Source organism: Sitophilus oryzae, unplaced genomic scaffold, assembly GCF_002938485.1.
Source record: "Sitophilus oryzae breed Bouriz unplaced genomic scaffold, Soryzae_2.0 scaffold_1440_pilon_pilon, whole genome shotgun sequence".
In the NCBI taxonomy this organism is placed as follows: domain Eukaryota; kingdom Metazoa; phylum Arthropoda; class Insecta; order Coleoptera; family Curculionidae; genus Sitophilus; species Sitophilus oryzae.
The window spans coordinates 3,513,948-3,529,518 of record NW_022146105.1 but is presented as its reverse complement, the minus strand read 5'-3'; the positions used below and the strand labels follow the sequence as shown (position 1 = coordinate 3,529,518).

The 15,571-nt window shown below is 30.1% G+C and overlaps 1 protein-coding gene across 2 annotated transcripts in view; it reads right to left on the bottom strand.

The window, feature by feature from the left end:
• Positions 1-14,915, bottom strand: part of LOC115876826 (neurotrimin-like) — a 167,587-nt gene extending 152,672 nt beyond the window's left edge. For both annotated transcript variants that reach the window (XM_030892796.1, XM_030892797.1), the window contains exon 1: positions 14,740-14,915. In XM_030892796.1, coding sequence (XP_030748656.1) covers positions 14,740-14,827 — 88 coding nt within the window. In that variant the 5' untranslated portion in view covers positions 14,828-14,915. The remainder of the gene's footprint in view (positions 1-14,739) is intronic.
• Between the last annotated feature and the right edge of the window lie 656 nt (positions 14,916-15,571).

Genomic DNA, 15,571 nt, shown 5'->3' with positions numbered 1-15,571 from the left:
AGACCAAACCAAACCAAACTGTTCGTGCCATAAAATTTAAAGACTGATATCGAAGATTGAGAACTAACCTCTGTAAAACCTCCTCAGATACTGGCATTTGTCAAAGCCCTGAGACTGTATGATTAGTTATAACTCAAGAAAGTGGGACACACAGAACACACTAAAGAAGAACGCTAACTCCCATGCATTTTTTAGTTTCAAATTTGTAGAGAAATCTGTAATCTGTATATTGAAGTTGGCGCCATCTAGCCGCCCAGGAAAGTAACAAAGGTGGCGGCAAATTTAAATAGATGCAATTTATTTTTAAGCAAGACGTTTTGACTTGTTCGCCAGTTAGAGCCAATCAGATTTCTACAAAATAATGTGTAGTCATCTGATTGGTCCCAAGTTGGCAAACAAGTCAAATGGTAAAAAACAAGGATTTATATATAAAGGTTAAACCAGGTTAAACTATTGTAAAGTGTTAAATGGTTTGCTTATATCATTTTATGTGCATAAAAACCTACAATAAATAATTTATTTTAATTTACAGAAAATTATACCATGAAACATTTTACAGACAAATAAAACAACAGATTTAAAAGTATAATATTTATTATAGTACCAGATTTAAGAACACATAACAAATATCGTTGGAATACAAGAGAAAGTGACGTCCATTAGAAACAATGTTTTATTTACGTGTATTTTTTACATTATGGACTTGAACAATTGTGTAATATCACATTGTGGAATTTATGTACAAAAATATGGAGTTGATCAATATTTTTTTGTAAAAATATATGGCGTTGTAAATATTACATTGTTAAAAAATAAAATTCACGAATATTTGGACTTGGTTAGGTTACCTCACCTCACTTTCTCGGACTATTAAATAAAATTGTTAGATAAATCAAAGACCTTTAACTCAGACCTTACCTTTAATAAAGATCTTAAAAATCAAACACAAAACAAAGTTCAAAAAATTCAAAAATACAAAATCACGATTGTAAAATGAAGATTACAAAAAAACACAGCCAAACAACCAGAAAACAGCGAAACGCACATCTCCGTTCAATGGCAAAATACAACTGAAGAGGAAGGAGGAAGCCGGAAAACTGATTTGACATACAGAACAATGACAGAACTTAATTAATAGGCCTATATAGGCAACTACAAAAACAATTTTGTACGCAATTTTTAGGCAACTATAAAAATTAAAATAAAAATACGCCATCTAGCGCCCCAGGAAATAACTACCCCAAAAACAGATCGTTCAAGGTCGTATATCTCAGTTGACTGGCCCTGGTGGGACACCGTACCGTACAATAGATCTATGAGGTCGCGATGATTAACTCCCCCCCCCCACACACACACACTCCCATATAGTAGTGGGAACTATCGAATGAATACTATCGAAACATTCGATAGTTGCAATTCATTCGAATAATTCGATAGCTAGTAAGAAAACATTCGTCGAAAACTATTCGAATAAAAATTATCGAATAGAGCGTCATCTGCCTTAAAATATTGTATTCTAGTAATTCGGCAGCAAAAACCATTCATTTATAAAATTCATTCATTTATCAAATTCATTCCTTCGTCAGGATCGATTTTAATAAAATATAAACTGGATTTTAGTTGTCGTCCGGCGACGTAGGTTTCTTTCCTAGAAACCCGACAGCGGTCGGTGGCAACGCTATGAAAGAAGCCGGCATCTTTGATTTTTTGCGGAGTCAAATAAAGATAAGGACACATTATTTTTTTATTGAGGTGCTAGTATTTACACAGACAATATATTATGAAGGGCGCTGTTGCCATATATTTGTATTAGTTGGTATTAGCAAAGAATATTGTTCTTTAGCATTAGTTAGTTGGGGATAGTATATCTATATGTTTTGCATTTTTTTATTAATATTCTGTTCTTACACTGCAATAATACTGTTTATTTTGGATGTAGGAAAATGATTTTTAATGTTTTTAAGCAAAGACTGGTTTAATAAATAATAATAACAGTAATAATTTGTTATACCTATTAACAACAAAATTTACAATCATTTAATAATATAAACATTTGTTTAAGTAGTAGCAAAATATCAACAACAAATAGAAGTCAAAAGTATTTATATTAGATCCTATTTAAAAATAATATAGTCTCTAAATGGCAACGTTGGTTTATTAAATAATAATAATTACAGAACTAATTTGTTATATCAACAACAAATTTTAAAATCATGAAATATAAACATTTATTAATTTTTGCTAAGCATGCAGTGTAATGGAAGTTAAATATAAATAAAAATTAGAAATCAAAATTATTTATATTACTTTTTTTATTACTTTATATTATTATTTAAAAATAATATTTACTTTTGCTGGCATTTACTTTAAAACATAAATGAAATATTTCTTCGCAAAAAACTACATGTAAGAGAATTAGCATAAACAAAATACAAACATTGTTAACTTTTTTTTAAATTGGCACCTGTAAAACTTTTCAATTTAATTTTCTCACCCCCAAAATTTGAGTTCGACAACAATTTACTTAACTACATTACTTAAATATGATTATTAAGTTCAACTAATTCATATTATTAAAAACATCTAAAAATACAAATATGTATTTTTAAAATTAATTGTAAGTAATTGCAATCTAACCTAACCATAATATACCATATAAAAATTAAATAATTAAAAGATCGGGCTACGGAAAATCACACAATTTTCGGAAAAATTTTGACCACTTCGCACACAATCGTCAATTAAAAAAACTACTATTTTAGTATTTTAAATATTTTAATAAACGCAAAAAATAGCATAGTATTTATAAGGCGAAGTTATAAAAAATTTGGAAGAACTACAAGACGCACACAAAATCAAACGCACAATACTAAATTTCATTTAACAAAAGCATTCGATAGTCGTGGCGCAACGATAACCATTTAGTCGCACGGCGAGGTTGTCACATATGCTTTAGTATACAAATGAATGAATGATTTTATTCGAATAAAACTATTCGATAGTTGAAATCATTCATTCAGTAACCATTCGATAGTCTAATTCATTCGATAGTTCCCATCGCTACTCCCATAGAACTCTCAACTTCTCAACAAATCACTTTTCACCTAGTTTTTATTTAAAAATATTGCAAAATTGTGGAACATCACAAAGGTGAGTTTGAATAAACGCAGACTGTAGTTATACCGCGATTTCACTTTAGTAAAACAAACATGGCTCTTTCAGCTGCCAGTCGTCTAAAGACCAACAGATGTAACAGAGCGTCTATTTATTTGTAAACACTCCCAATTTTGTCTCTTCCGAGGTGTTTGTGTCTTATTTGACTTCCTAGTAGGCGGTGAAACATATCGAGGGGACTGATAAGTTATTATAAGAGTATTATTAACTATGTATATATAATGTTAAAAGGTTAAAAGCTTCTAAATAATAAAGTTTCAAAGTATTTTCGGACTTTTAAACGTACAGTAGTCAGAAATATAAACTCATTTTTGCAGACATCCATCAAAAGATTTAATTCTGAAAAGAAGCAAACCTCCTTTGTTTAGGCCCGGAATGTGGAATGTAAACTTTCAAATAAATTAATTAAAATTAATTTTCAATATTACAAAGGCCCCGAAAATACAGACGTACAGATATAATACCAAAAAGGAATGATTTTCTGTATTTATCTCCATAAAATAATTACTTATGGCAAATTATACCGTACAAAATTCTTATTTATATAACTCAACAATAATATAATAATAATATTTATGAAAGGTTATATTAATTATACATATTTCTTAAAGGTTCTTTATACATAAAAAATAGTATTTGGCTAATAAATCTCATTATTCCAGTACAAAAGGCTACATTGGACATCGAAAAACTGGGGTGAACTAAACGAGACGAGATTTCGAGATAACCATATTCTGTGGCAAATCTTCGGGGGTAATGTTTTATACGAATCACGAAAAGCGCATTAAAATTGGGGAGGGAGCCCCTAGAAAAATTAAAACGTTATAAAATTCATAAGTTTGCGGCGTAAAAATGTGATTTGATAAATGATAGAGTCGAGACGATCTGAAGGGCACTTACGGGATCTATAATGGTACTCAGAAGTACTAGAAGAGACACTTTCAGTCAAAAGTGTATTGTTCAGAATTTTTCTATTTGTTTTATTAAGTTTTCTTCAAATTAATTTGAAGGACTCGAAAAGTATTACACTAACTACATTATAATACAGTAAACGGATTTTAACTAATGAATTAGGACAAACTTAGAAGTTATCAATTTAAAGAGAAGGTTGAATCAACTTAATTGAGAGTTTAATTATCAGCAAATATTTTATTAAGCTAATTAATTTTGTCGACAGACTGAGAGAGAAAGAGAGAGAGAGTCTGAAGAAGTTACTATATTTTGAATATACACCCCGATGAAATACATGCCACGCTTAAAGGGTTCTAGTTTTATGTTTGAGTTTACTTTTCCAGACCATTTTCTGTTAACCAGGCCGAATTGTGTCCATATCGTGACCTGTTTGTTTTCTACTGACAAAAATAAACAACTTTGATAACTAATAACTTCTGTTTTATTAGACATGATTGATGGAATGTATTTTTTTCTAAAATATCACTGGGTTTAGGAGTATGGTTTTGTTATGAAAGTTATGTTTCATCTAGTGAGAGAAAAAATATCATAATTCTTCAGCTGATGGACACATAATCTGCTTCCAAATGACACATTATAGGCTTGTTGCATTTCAGTTGATTTTAAAAATTTCGACCGCAGCGCTCGCTGCGGCAGAAACTCTTCAGAAAGTTTTCACTCGGTATTTCACGCAGTTCCGATGTTGATCGCAGTGAAATAATATTAAAATCGTGGCTTTGTCATAATATTTAAGTATTTTAGTTTTTAATAGTGCAGTTATTGAAACGACAAAACACTCAGGTTCAAAGTTTGCCTGATGTAACGCTGAATTCGGGTAATAAAATGACTGTCATTAAATTTTAATTACTTATGCTCTATTTTATGACAACATAGGGAGACACACCCCTAGGCACATGTACATATTACAATTGGTTAAAATGTCAAAACTTAAGAACTTTTCTTGATTCTAAACCCAATATGTTTTTTACTTATTTTCAATAATATTTATTTATTCCAGATTCTGATTTTTAAAATTTTATATGAAAGTTGAAAAATCACGTGAGGGTTGTGGAACGAAAAAGAGAAGAAAAAACACTCACAGGATATTCGAACAGAAATTTACATGGGCAAAAGCAAAGAGAGAAAAAAACAAACGTAGGTTTGTTTAAGTAAGGCCGGGAAACGGTTAGAAAATTTCATTTTCCGGAGAAATCTTTTCGATACGATACATACTGACGATAAGAATAAATAACGCTCCCTTTTCGGCGAAAGGGTCTTTTATCTGGTTGCCGTTTAAGGCCAACCGTTTCATCCATTTACTATGTTAATCCTCCAATGTTCATGGACACTGTCACTTAATACCACTCTTAATGCCCCTCTTTCTCTTTTAAATTAATGGTCATCTAATCGTCACTTAGTCTTAGTACTTCTGTCTCGCGCCATCAACACCTTTTTTTAGAAATAATAGTATGTACTAGGATGCACCAAAAAAAATATATTTTTTTTTATTTTAGTTACCATGAAAATATCGTTCAATATTTTTATATAAAAGTTTTCTATTTCCCGTTTAAATAACACGGCAAAAAAAATATTTTTTTTTTATTTTTATTGCTTTCTAACAAATCAGCGTGTTGTCAACATCAATCCATATTCTTGTAGGAAATTGAACGATCTTCAAAAAAGGTCTGATATGATTTTTCATTTAATCGACTCGTTTCAAAGTTATTGAAGGTGTAGCAGATTTACTTAATAAAAAAATTATCATCTAAAAAGCTATATTGTCCTTTGCGTACGGCAGCTGTTCATCGATAGAACAGTCACGGGTTGGTTTGCATTTCACTGGAGGACCAAATTTCCCTAAAAATACTGTAATTACCGATAATTAATAATTATATATTAAGAACCCACACCCACACACACACTTGATGAACTTTATGAAAAAAAGGGTATTTTTTGAGCCATTATTTCGTGATAAAATATAAAAAATTCAAGTTGTCATATACGATTTTAAGTTGAACTTTACCTTCAATAACTTTCAAACGAGTCCATTAAGTGAAAAATCATATCAGACCTTTTTTGAAGACTGTTCAATTTCCTACAAGAATATGTATCGATTTTTACAATACGCCGATTTGTTAGAACGCAATAAAATTTCAAAAAAATCCCTGTGTTATTTAAATGGGAAATAGAAAATTAATATGAAGATCTCAAACTTTACCAGAATTTTTTTTCATCATCGTAACGATATTTTCTCGGTAATTAAAAGAAAACAATATTTTTTTTGTGCACCCTAGCGTGTACTGTATCTCTATCTTAACGAAAAATTACCTTTTCAGAGATGAAAAACGGCACATTTTTACGGTAAAAATTGATTTAACTTCCCATTGATCAAGGGTAATAATTTTTCAATGTGCCAACGTAAGTTAAAAGGCACTTGTTCTATTCTTCTCCACCCTAATTTTAGCTAAACATGCATTATTTAACAATAATGTAATAGCTTGCACCCTGTCATACGATGATTAGAGGGTTGCTGAACGTTTTACCCTATTTTTTCTCTTTTACTCAGTAGCGTACCGAGGTAGCGTAAAAATATTTTAATAAAAAAAATACTAGGTACTTTGATACTTTATAGAGAATATTTTAAATTAATGCTATTATTAGCAACTAATAATTGTACAGAATATCTATAGAAAGTAATTTTAGTTATGACATATTTTTGAAAATAAAAAAGCATTGATGCTATTTAAAACATCATATTTTATTTTATTTAAACAGATTGAATCACCGAGTATAATAATATATGCCAAATAGAGAGTCTGACATAGAACTTTTTTGGAATGTTGTATACATATTTTAATAAAAAAACATATTTCATCACTGAAAATTACAGCTTTTCCTATCTGTGGTAGTAGCCTATTAACGAAAAATATTGCTTTATTCGATTATTTTTCTAAATAGGGCGCCTCCCCTCCCTACATCACTGTTACTTATCGACAGAACCAATGAATCAGAACTAAATATTTCACCCTTATATTGGGTAGAAAGTCACTGTCAAATTTAACGTCGTACGCTTTTGTTGGGGGAGGACTCTAACCACAGACGACAGCCCTAAAGTGGTAATTGGGTTTCGTTTCTTTTTTTGTGGGGACATATTTATAACGTGGCAGCTTTTCCCGTTCTAACGTTTTCACCAAACATAATGGGGCACCTTTTTTTCTCCTGTAATAACTCTTGTTTTTTACTTTACGATTTATTAAATTTAGGCAATTTCAATTCCAAAAAACTAAAGAGGTTCAGTCAAAAGTTTGATTTTTGCAGATATGTAGTTGATTCGGTCCGAGATGCAATACTTCAAGAATGTGGAAGACTCCATCCATAACCTGTAATGGGAATCCTCCAACGGTCTAAGACACTAGAAGAAATTTCTCAGGACTTCTAGGTTTCCTTATATTATGCTGCTAGTGTCTTAGGCCGCTTCTCAGGACTTCTAGTGTCTCAGGACGACCGGGAAAAATCAAAGATTTGCATTGATTTAAATAAGAACAATCTGCGGATTGTCACGAGATTTTTAACAGGACACTCAATGGTCTCCTCAATGGACACCTCAGTAGATTGAAGCAATGTAACAGCGGCAAATGTAAATACTATGGGGAAAATGGAGAAACACCAAAAAACATCATCATTAATTGCGCATAAACTTTGGTACGACTGATATCGGAGATGGAGAACTAACCTCTATAAAACCGTCTCGGATAGTGGCTTTTGTCAAAGCCCTGAGACTGTATAATGAATTATAAGTCAAGAAAGGTTGACATAATATATGTATCTATAAGGTTGACTATCAATCTACAAGATTGACCATCACCAATCAACTTTTGACTGCAACTCTAGTTTTTGGAATTCTTATACCAAGGCTATTATTTGCTTACGACTTTCGAAAGTTGCTTATAAAGTTCTCAACTGGTCTCTCTGTACTTTTCACGATAACTTGATTTATTCCCATTCGACTTTTAACACAATCGAAAATCTCTGGGGTGTTAAATATTGAAAATGTTAAAAACTTAAACGTTCCCGGAAAAATAAATTTCCGAAACTCGCCCTAACTTCTTTAAACGGCGGAAAATGGCAAAAATTTAATTTTCCACTCAAGAAGAATCTTTCTTCGTGTGATATGTAGATCTGATAACGTATGCATAAATATTGAGAGATTCAAATATGCCATTTTACATCCATCTAAATTTTTATTAGATTTGATATTGCCAAGTTACTCAAATTATAATTATACCGGGTACGTCTCAAAAGTGGCTCGCCCTTATAACTTTTTTAATTTTCCAGATAAAAAAACTAGATTGTATGTTAGTATATGACATAAATTAAGATTGATTGACGTATTCAATTGTTTTCAGTCAGTTTCTGTTTGTCCACCGGAAATGACTACAACTTTTGATTTTTAAATGACACCGTCGGTATTTTTTACTTTATTCGATAGAAAATGACACACTGAATGGATATCATATATGTCAACTTTTGACGTTCTCGCATATGGATTATTTAAAATTGTAACATGCAGTTCATAACGACAATTTTATTTTAAATTAAAATTACGATTTGAGCATCTTTTAACTAGCCAGGATAAAACACTAAAAAATTATACGATAAAATATATTTTTCCAACTCTCCTTTATTAAAAATTAGTGTTTTTAACACTTTGGATTGAAATTTAAAATACATTTTTTTAGCGAAAATGTTGAAATGATATGTCATTCTATTCAGAGAGTCATTTTCTGTCGAATAAAGTATAAACATACCGAGGGTGACATTTGAAAATCAAAAATTGTAAAAAAGTGACCAAAAACAATTGAATACGTCAAACAACTCTAATTTATGTCATATATACTAAAATACCAAATCTCGTTTTTTATCTGAAAAAGTAAAAAAAACTTATAGCTGTGAGCCACTTTCGAGACGCACCCGGTATATAAAATAGTACAAAAATCCAGTAAGAAAAATTTTAAAATTTAATAATTTTATCAGGAAAATAAATATGAACAGATTTGAAATAAAATTATATCATATTTAAATTTAATAAAAATCTGAAATTCTCGAAATATGTTTCAATCATGTCACATATTTCATAACAATATTTTAGGCTGTGTTTTTTCATTTTTGTGGATAAATTTAATATACCAAAAAAGTGATAAATGCCATTTTAAAGAATTTTCAAATATTTATTTTAATAAATTTGTTTATTTTTCTCTCGTGCCAAATATTTATGGTAAATAACTGAAATAATGAAGTTTAAAATCATTAAAAATATATATTTTAAAACACATATCAGAAGGTACTATCTCTCTAACTTTTTTTTTCAAACAGGATATATCTTCTGTCAAAACAGATTCTGGTAAATTATCGGAATCATTAATGCTACACTAACTGACTTCTATTTGTAACACCCTAAAAAAATGTTCTGTGTGACCCAAGACATGAAAGTGTAATTTATATTAATTAATCTTTCATATCTCTTTATGTTCTATGTAATGTTGTGTCATATCACGTCGCATAACTGAAGAGTGATGTCTAATAAATTATAGATATGCCGGTATCTAAATATAGTAAACCTATTCTAAATGTTTACTGGAATAGAAGAAAAATATTTATCATTTTCCAGATGTTAATGACACAGATTTGAGGTAGATTTATTGTAATAATGAAGTGTGGTTCATATCCTACCTACTTAAATAATCAAAATATATGGTCTTTTAAAACAGATCACTTTCAGTGGGTGTTTATGGAAACAATAAAGTTAAAAATTGAAAATTTAGTTCTCAAAACAATTCAAATAAGAGCTAGAAAATTTTATTTTTGAAAAAATTCAGTCAATAAATTCTAGTGCCGAAAAGTCAGAGATTAGAATTTTCGTAAACACCATTTTGTAGGAAAAATCTTTGGAAAATATGTTGGCCGCGATTTAAAGTAAATAGAGCTTCCTGTTTCGTAACATCAGCCCTAACGACCATACGTAAAAACCTATGAGGGTGAATTTGATACCTTCAAAAATTAATCAGTCTAATGGCCTTGCTACATACACCTAAACATATTTACTTAGCCTTATTAAACATTGTGCTAAAGTGACAAAAACCGCTACTCTTTTCTTTCTTTTGTAGAACATATTCCTTTTAATTTCTCATCAACTCAGACTATACGAAGGCCGGAAATTTCTCAAAAGGTATTAATTAAATTATTATTTATTTATTATTTCATATCTTCATTTTTTCTTATTTGTGGATAGAAAAAGAACAATGATGCTTCAAATTCGTGTATTCTTATAGATGTCTTACTATATATTTATATTTTGAAAAATCTTCACGTGACTGTATAGAAGCGGGTATTGCATTTTTGGAATATTTAATAATGATAAGTCCCCCCCCCCCTATTGGTTCATCAATGTAATACTATATTAATATGATTATAATTATTTAATATATTAAATATAATTAATAATTATTATGTCCTCTCCATAGACTTAAAATAAAATATAGACTACACTATTTACATCACAACGCGGTCAAACAATCTTTTTTGTACACATGTTTACTTCTGGGTACAGTCGACCGAGCCTTCCTCATCCAGCCTATGTTGTCCCGTCTTTAATATTATCAATATTTTTTTTCTTGTTATACACATATATTGAGATATTAATACTACAGTTTAATAAAGTAGGTTTTAATATTCCATAGATGTATTAAATAGTCCTTATACTACTAAATTATAAGTCGGATACTGTTTAAAAAGGATAAGTTCTTTACAATATGACAACACCGATAGAAGCGAGGGAGCCTATTCATTCATTTATTACCTTGTAGTACGCGTCGCACGTGTGCGGTAAAGCTTTGTTGCCGCTATATCCCCGGCTGTATTAACGCATTTTCTTAGCTTGTAGTCTTTAATTGTTTATTTTATTGACTTTTTCTGTTCAAGAACTATAAAATATGGTTCGTCAGTGCCAAATTTGCAAGAAATTTGACTTAAATAATCCATTTAAGTCTTGAAACAACTTTCGACCGTAGGCAACTCTCAATTTACCCATTGGGAGTCAGTGGCGTTGTTGTAGAAAGGCGCTTATTTAGATAATATTTTAGTAAAATGTAAAATCTGAATTTTTTCTCTTATATTACATTATTTACTTACTTACATTGTAACAAAATCATAATTATAACCCTGTTAATAATTAATAATGTTTTTATTAAAAATATATTCCGGTTTATTCTAAAATTATCTTCAGAATCTAAAATAACATACAAGAATTTTAATATGATATTACATTATGAGACAATATTTTTTAATATACCGGGTCGTCTCAAAAGTGGTTCACCGCTATAACTTTTTTATTTTTTCAGATAAAAAAACAGATTTGTATGTTAGTAGGTATATGACATAAATTAGGATTTATTGACGTATTCAATTGTTTTTGGTCTCTTTCTGTTTCACCGAAATGATTACATCTTTTGATTTTTAAAGGCACCCTCGGTATATTTCTACTTTATTCGATAGAAAATGATAATAGAATTCTGAATAGAATGACATATCATATGTCAACTTTTGACATTGTCGCTTAAAAACAAATCGTATTATAAATTTCAATCCAGGGTGCCATGGTGTTGTTAAAAACACTAAGTTTTAATCAAGGAGCCTTGGAAAAATAGTTTTGATCGTCTAATGGGTTTCGTGTCTTGTCTAGGCCGATTAAAAGATGTACAAATCATATTTTTAATCATACATATGTCAATTTTTTCAAATGGAACAAGGGTGACTCGTTAGCATATTTGGAAAAAGCATTTTTTTATGAATATATTGATACCACACACTTGGTATTTCGAGTCAAATTGTCGTTATGAACCACGTGTTACAATTACAATTAAACCATATGCGAAAGTGTCAAAAGTTGACATATGATATGTCATTCTATTCAGAGTGTCATTTTCTATCAAATAAAGTAGAAATATACCGAGGGTGCCGTTTAAAAATTAAAAGTTATAGTCATTTCCGGTGAAACAGAAAGTGACCAAAAACAATTGAATGCGTCAATCAATCCTAATTTATGTCATATACTAACATACTAAATCTTGTTTTTTTATTTGAAAATATAAAAAAATTATGGGGTTGAGCCACTTTTGGGACGCACCCGGTATAATAAAGACAGTACCGAGTTAAATAAATGTAGTTTTCATTTTATCCCCTTCCTATCACCTTCCTTGCTTTAATGGAACAGATTTATGTTTTCTCTATTTTACATAATAAGACATCACTTAACCAGAAAAAAAATTACAACAATCATATTTTTTTTTCTCTCTCTGTCGCCGATTCTATTATATCTGTGGAATAGATCCTGTTTTGATTAATATTAGGGGACTAAAATTAATAATTTATTATATTAATTTCAAAAATTACGTAATTTCGATTATAAAATTTCTTCTATAACGTGTATTTTATTATTTTTATCCTTTTTGGAGTCTAAGACGTGTTTTCTAAACTTTTTTTAAAAAAACTGTCCTAAATCTTAATAAAATATAAAAAAGTTTAAAGACGATATATTTTTAATTTAATTATAGCTTCATTAAAATAAAAAAATTACCCGGCTATGATACGGAGAGTTCGGGTGTACTTGAGAAACGAAAGACAGTGTTGTGTTTCTCGGCAGAGTCGTCAGGGAACGACCGTTACCACAGAGACAACCTATCTATCGCTCGTGTCGCACTCGTTATAACCTAAAACAATAACAAGACATTGTCTGACCGCATGTTCCAGCTATTTATGATTGAGATGCTCAGTCTATATTTTATTTTAAGTCTATGGTTCTCTCTAATATTAATAATTATTTTAGCCCTCCTCTTTCCCGAATCCTGGATACGCCCCTGACTGTAGGTACTATAACGTAGTAGCGTAAACAGCACAACAAATTGACAAGATCATAGGTTGAGGACTTAAGGTATGTTGACATTTATCTGGTTACACATTGTTACCTGTTCAGTTTTTATTTAAAAATAGACGCAGTTTTTAACCTATTAACGACTTTACTGTAAAATCAACAGGGGAACCAATATTTGGACAGTTCAAAATTTGCAAGGGATTTCTTTGGTTTCCAACGCCCATACACCACCCGGTATATCAATTTAAAACTTATAAATTATTTGGCCCTCTTGTAAACAGAGTGGCCCACTCGCAACCACAATAAAACTCGAATCAGATTTCCTGTATAATATGTAATTTCGTTTTTCCCTCGATGAGTGCGTTATGCACACATTGTAAAAATAGTTCTTTCGAATTATACAGGGTGGTTTAAAAGTGTTTTACATAAAGAGTTGTAGATATTTCAATGAAACTCTGTATATCTTTTAAGAAGAGGATTTTCTATAAAATACTTTTTCTAAGAATATTGAAATATCTTAATCTATACTGAATAATTTTTGATATATGACCATTTTGAAGTATTATAATAAAAATATAAAATAATATAAATTTTAGAATAATAATAAAGGTAATTTTAAATATGTAGACAATTTAGTTTAAAAATTGTCAAAGTTTAAAACAAGAGGGACTGGTATTTATAGCAAATCCGTTGACCTAAAAAATATTATAACCTCCCATTTAAAAAAATATTACTTTAATGGAAATATAAATTTGATAAAAAATATTTTAAAAATACAGGGTGTCCCAGAAATAAGTGCGAGAATTTTAACTTGTAGTATAGTTCAACCCTAGAAACAGGCCTGTGAGGATTTTTTTACGAAAAAAAATGTTGGAAATTTTTTGGAAATGTTTTTAGTTTTTAATTAAAAAACATAATTTCTTGATAATATGGCAACAAAAGATCCAGTGGTTCTCCAATTTTTGCAAAACATCTTTTTTTTGGAAATTTTCAAAGTAAAATAACTCCGTTATTTTGGACTTATTTGAAAATGATAAAGAGAAAATATGTTTCTTTTACCGAGATCTACCACCCCTTGAAATACTTGCACTTATTTCTGGGACACCCTGTATACTATGATTTTGCAAGAAAATTAAATTCAAATCTCAAATATATACTGAGAAAGGGGGAGAGAGCATTTGTAGCAGAATTTTTTTGCCTTAAATTTTGAACACCACTGGATTTTTTCTGGGTGTTCTTTCTTGTATCTGTTATCAAGATATTGTGTTTTTTAACCAAAAATTAAAAATATTTTCGAAAAATACAAATTTCTCCAATTTTTTTTTTTGCCAAAAATACTTAATAGACTTATTTCTGGGGTCGAAATATACCACCCCTTAAAATATTTGCAGTTATTTAAGACGCACCCTGTATATACACAACTTTTTCATCAGTGGATGAACCACCCTATATACGTATATGTATATATAGAAATGTAAAATATGTATGTAAAATAATTTATTTTGGAATCAAAAGACATGTTTCGCATTTCAAGTTTACGTGACTTTAATATTAAGTCCATGGAGCTTTCAGAAACAGTTCTTTCAAGATTGTTAGGTAATTTTTCTTTGGTCATCTACGCCAAGGTGACAGTTTTTGTAGTAAGACCGGCACATTGAAAAATCAAAAAAAAAATTGAAATGACATACCGTTAGCAGTATTGCCTGTCAAAGTTGCAGTTTTGGCGATGCATAGGTAGGACAAAAGGAAGAATCCTGCCAACACTTTCGAACTCATACCGGAGCCGTTCAGTCCGACTGAACCATGAAAACAAGAACCGCGTGTTTCACGGTTCGGAAGCAAATCGGACACTAGTGGACCTGGCGGGATCGCGGAAAGCACTAGGCTCTGGAGCGCTTTTAACATTTTGCCAGTGCGGTTGCTATCCATGCGCCTTCTTCTGGCTCGGGCCAATGAGACGTCGAGCGCGTTGCCGCCAAACCAATCGCAAAATGAAAAGACGCTACATGGGAGGTTCCAGGACATGTAAGATATGTAATTAACATTGTAAAATACAGGTAAGATGCCACTGTGGCGTGCCAACTTCAACTTCTTCCTAACTTTTTAAAAGGAAAATCTATAGCGGGCCCCTTTTCGCTCCCCTGCCCCTATTCCGATTTTTTCCTGTCCTGATTTCTCTTCAAAACTTTCTCGAAAAAACATCAAAATGGATTTCACATTTTAACTAGTATATTTTTCAACCATTTTCCAATAATTTTTCTATAATTGGATTTTTTAACGATTTTCTGGATTTTCAGAAAAAACAAATATTTTTTTACAGCACTGTATATTTTCAAAAGAATAAAAAAACTTAAAAATTATTATTATTTTATAATTATTATTATTTATATAATATATAATATATATTTATAATATATTATATATATAGTATATATATATATATATATATATATATATATATATATATATATATATATATATATATATATATTAATTATAATTATTAATTATTAATTATAA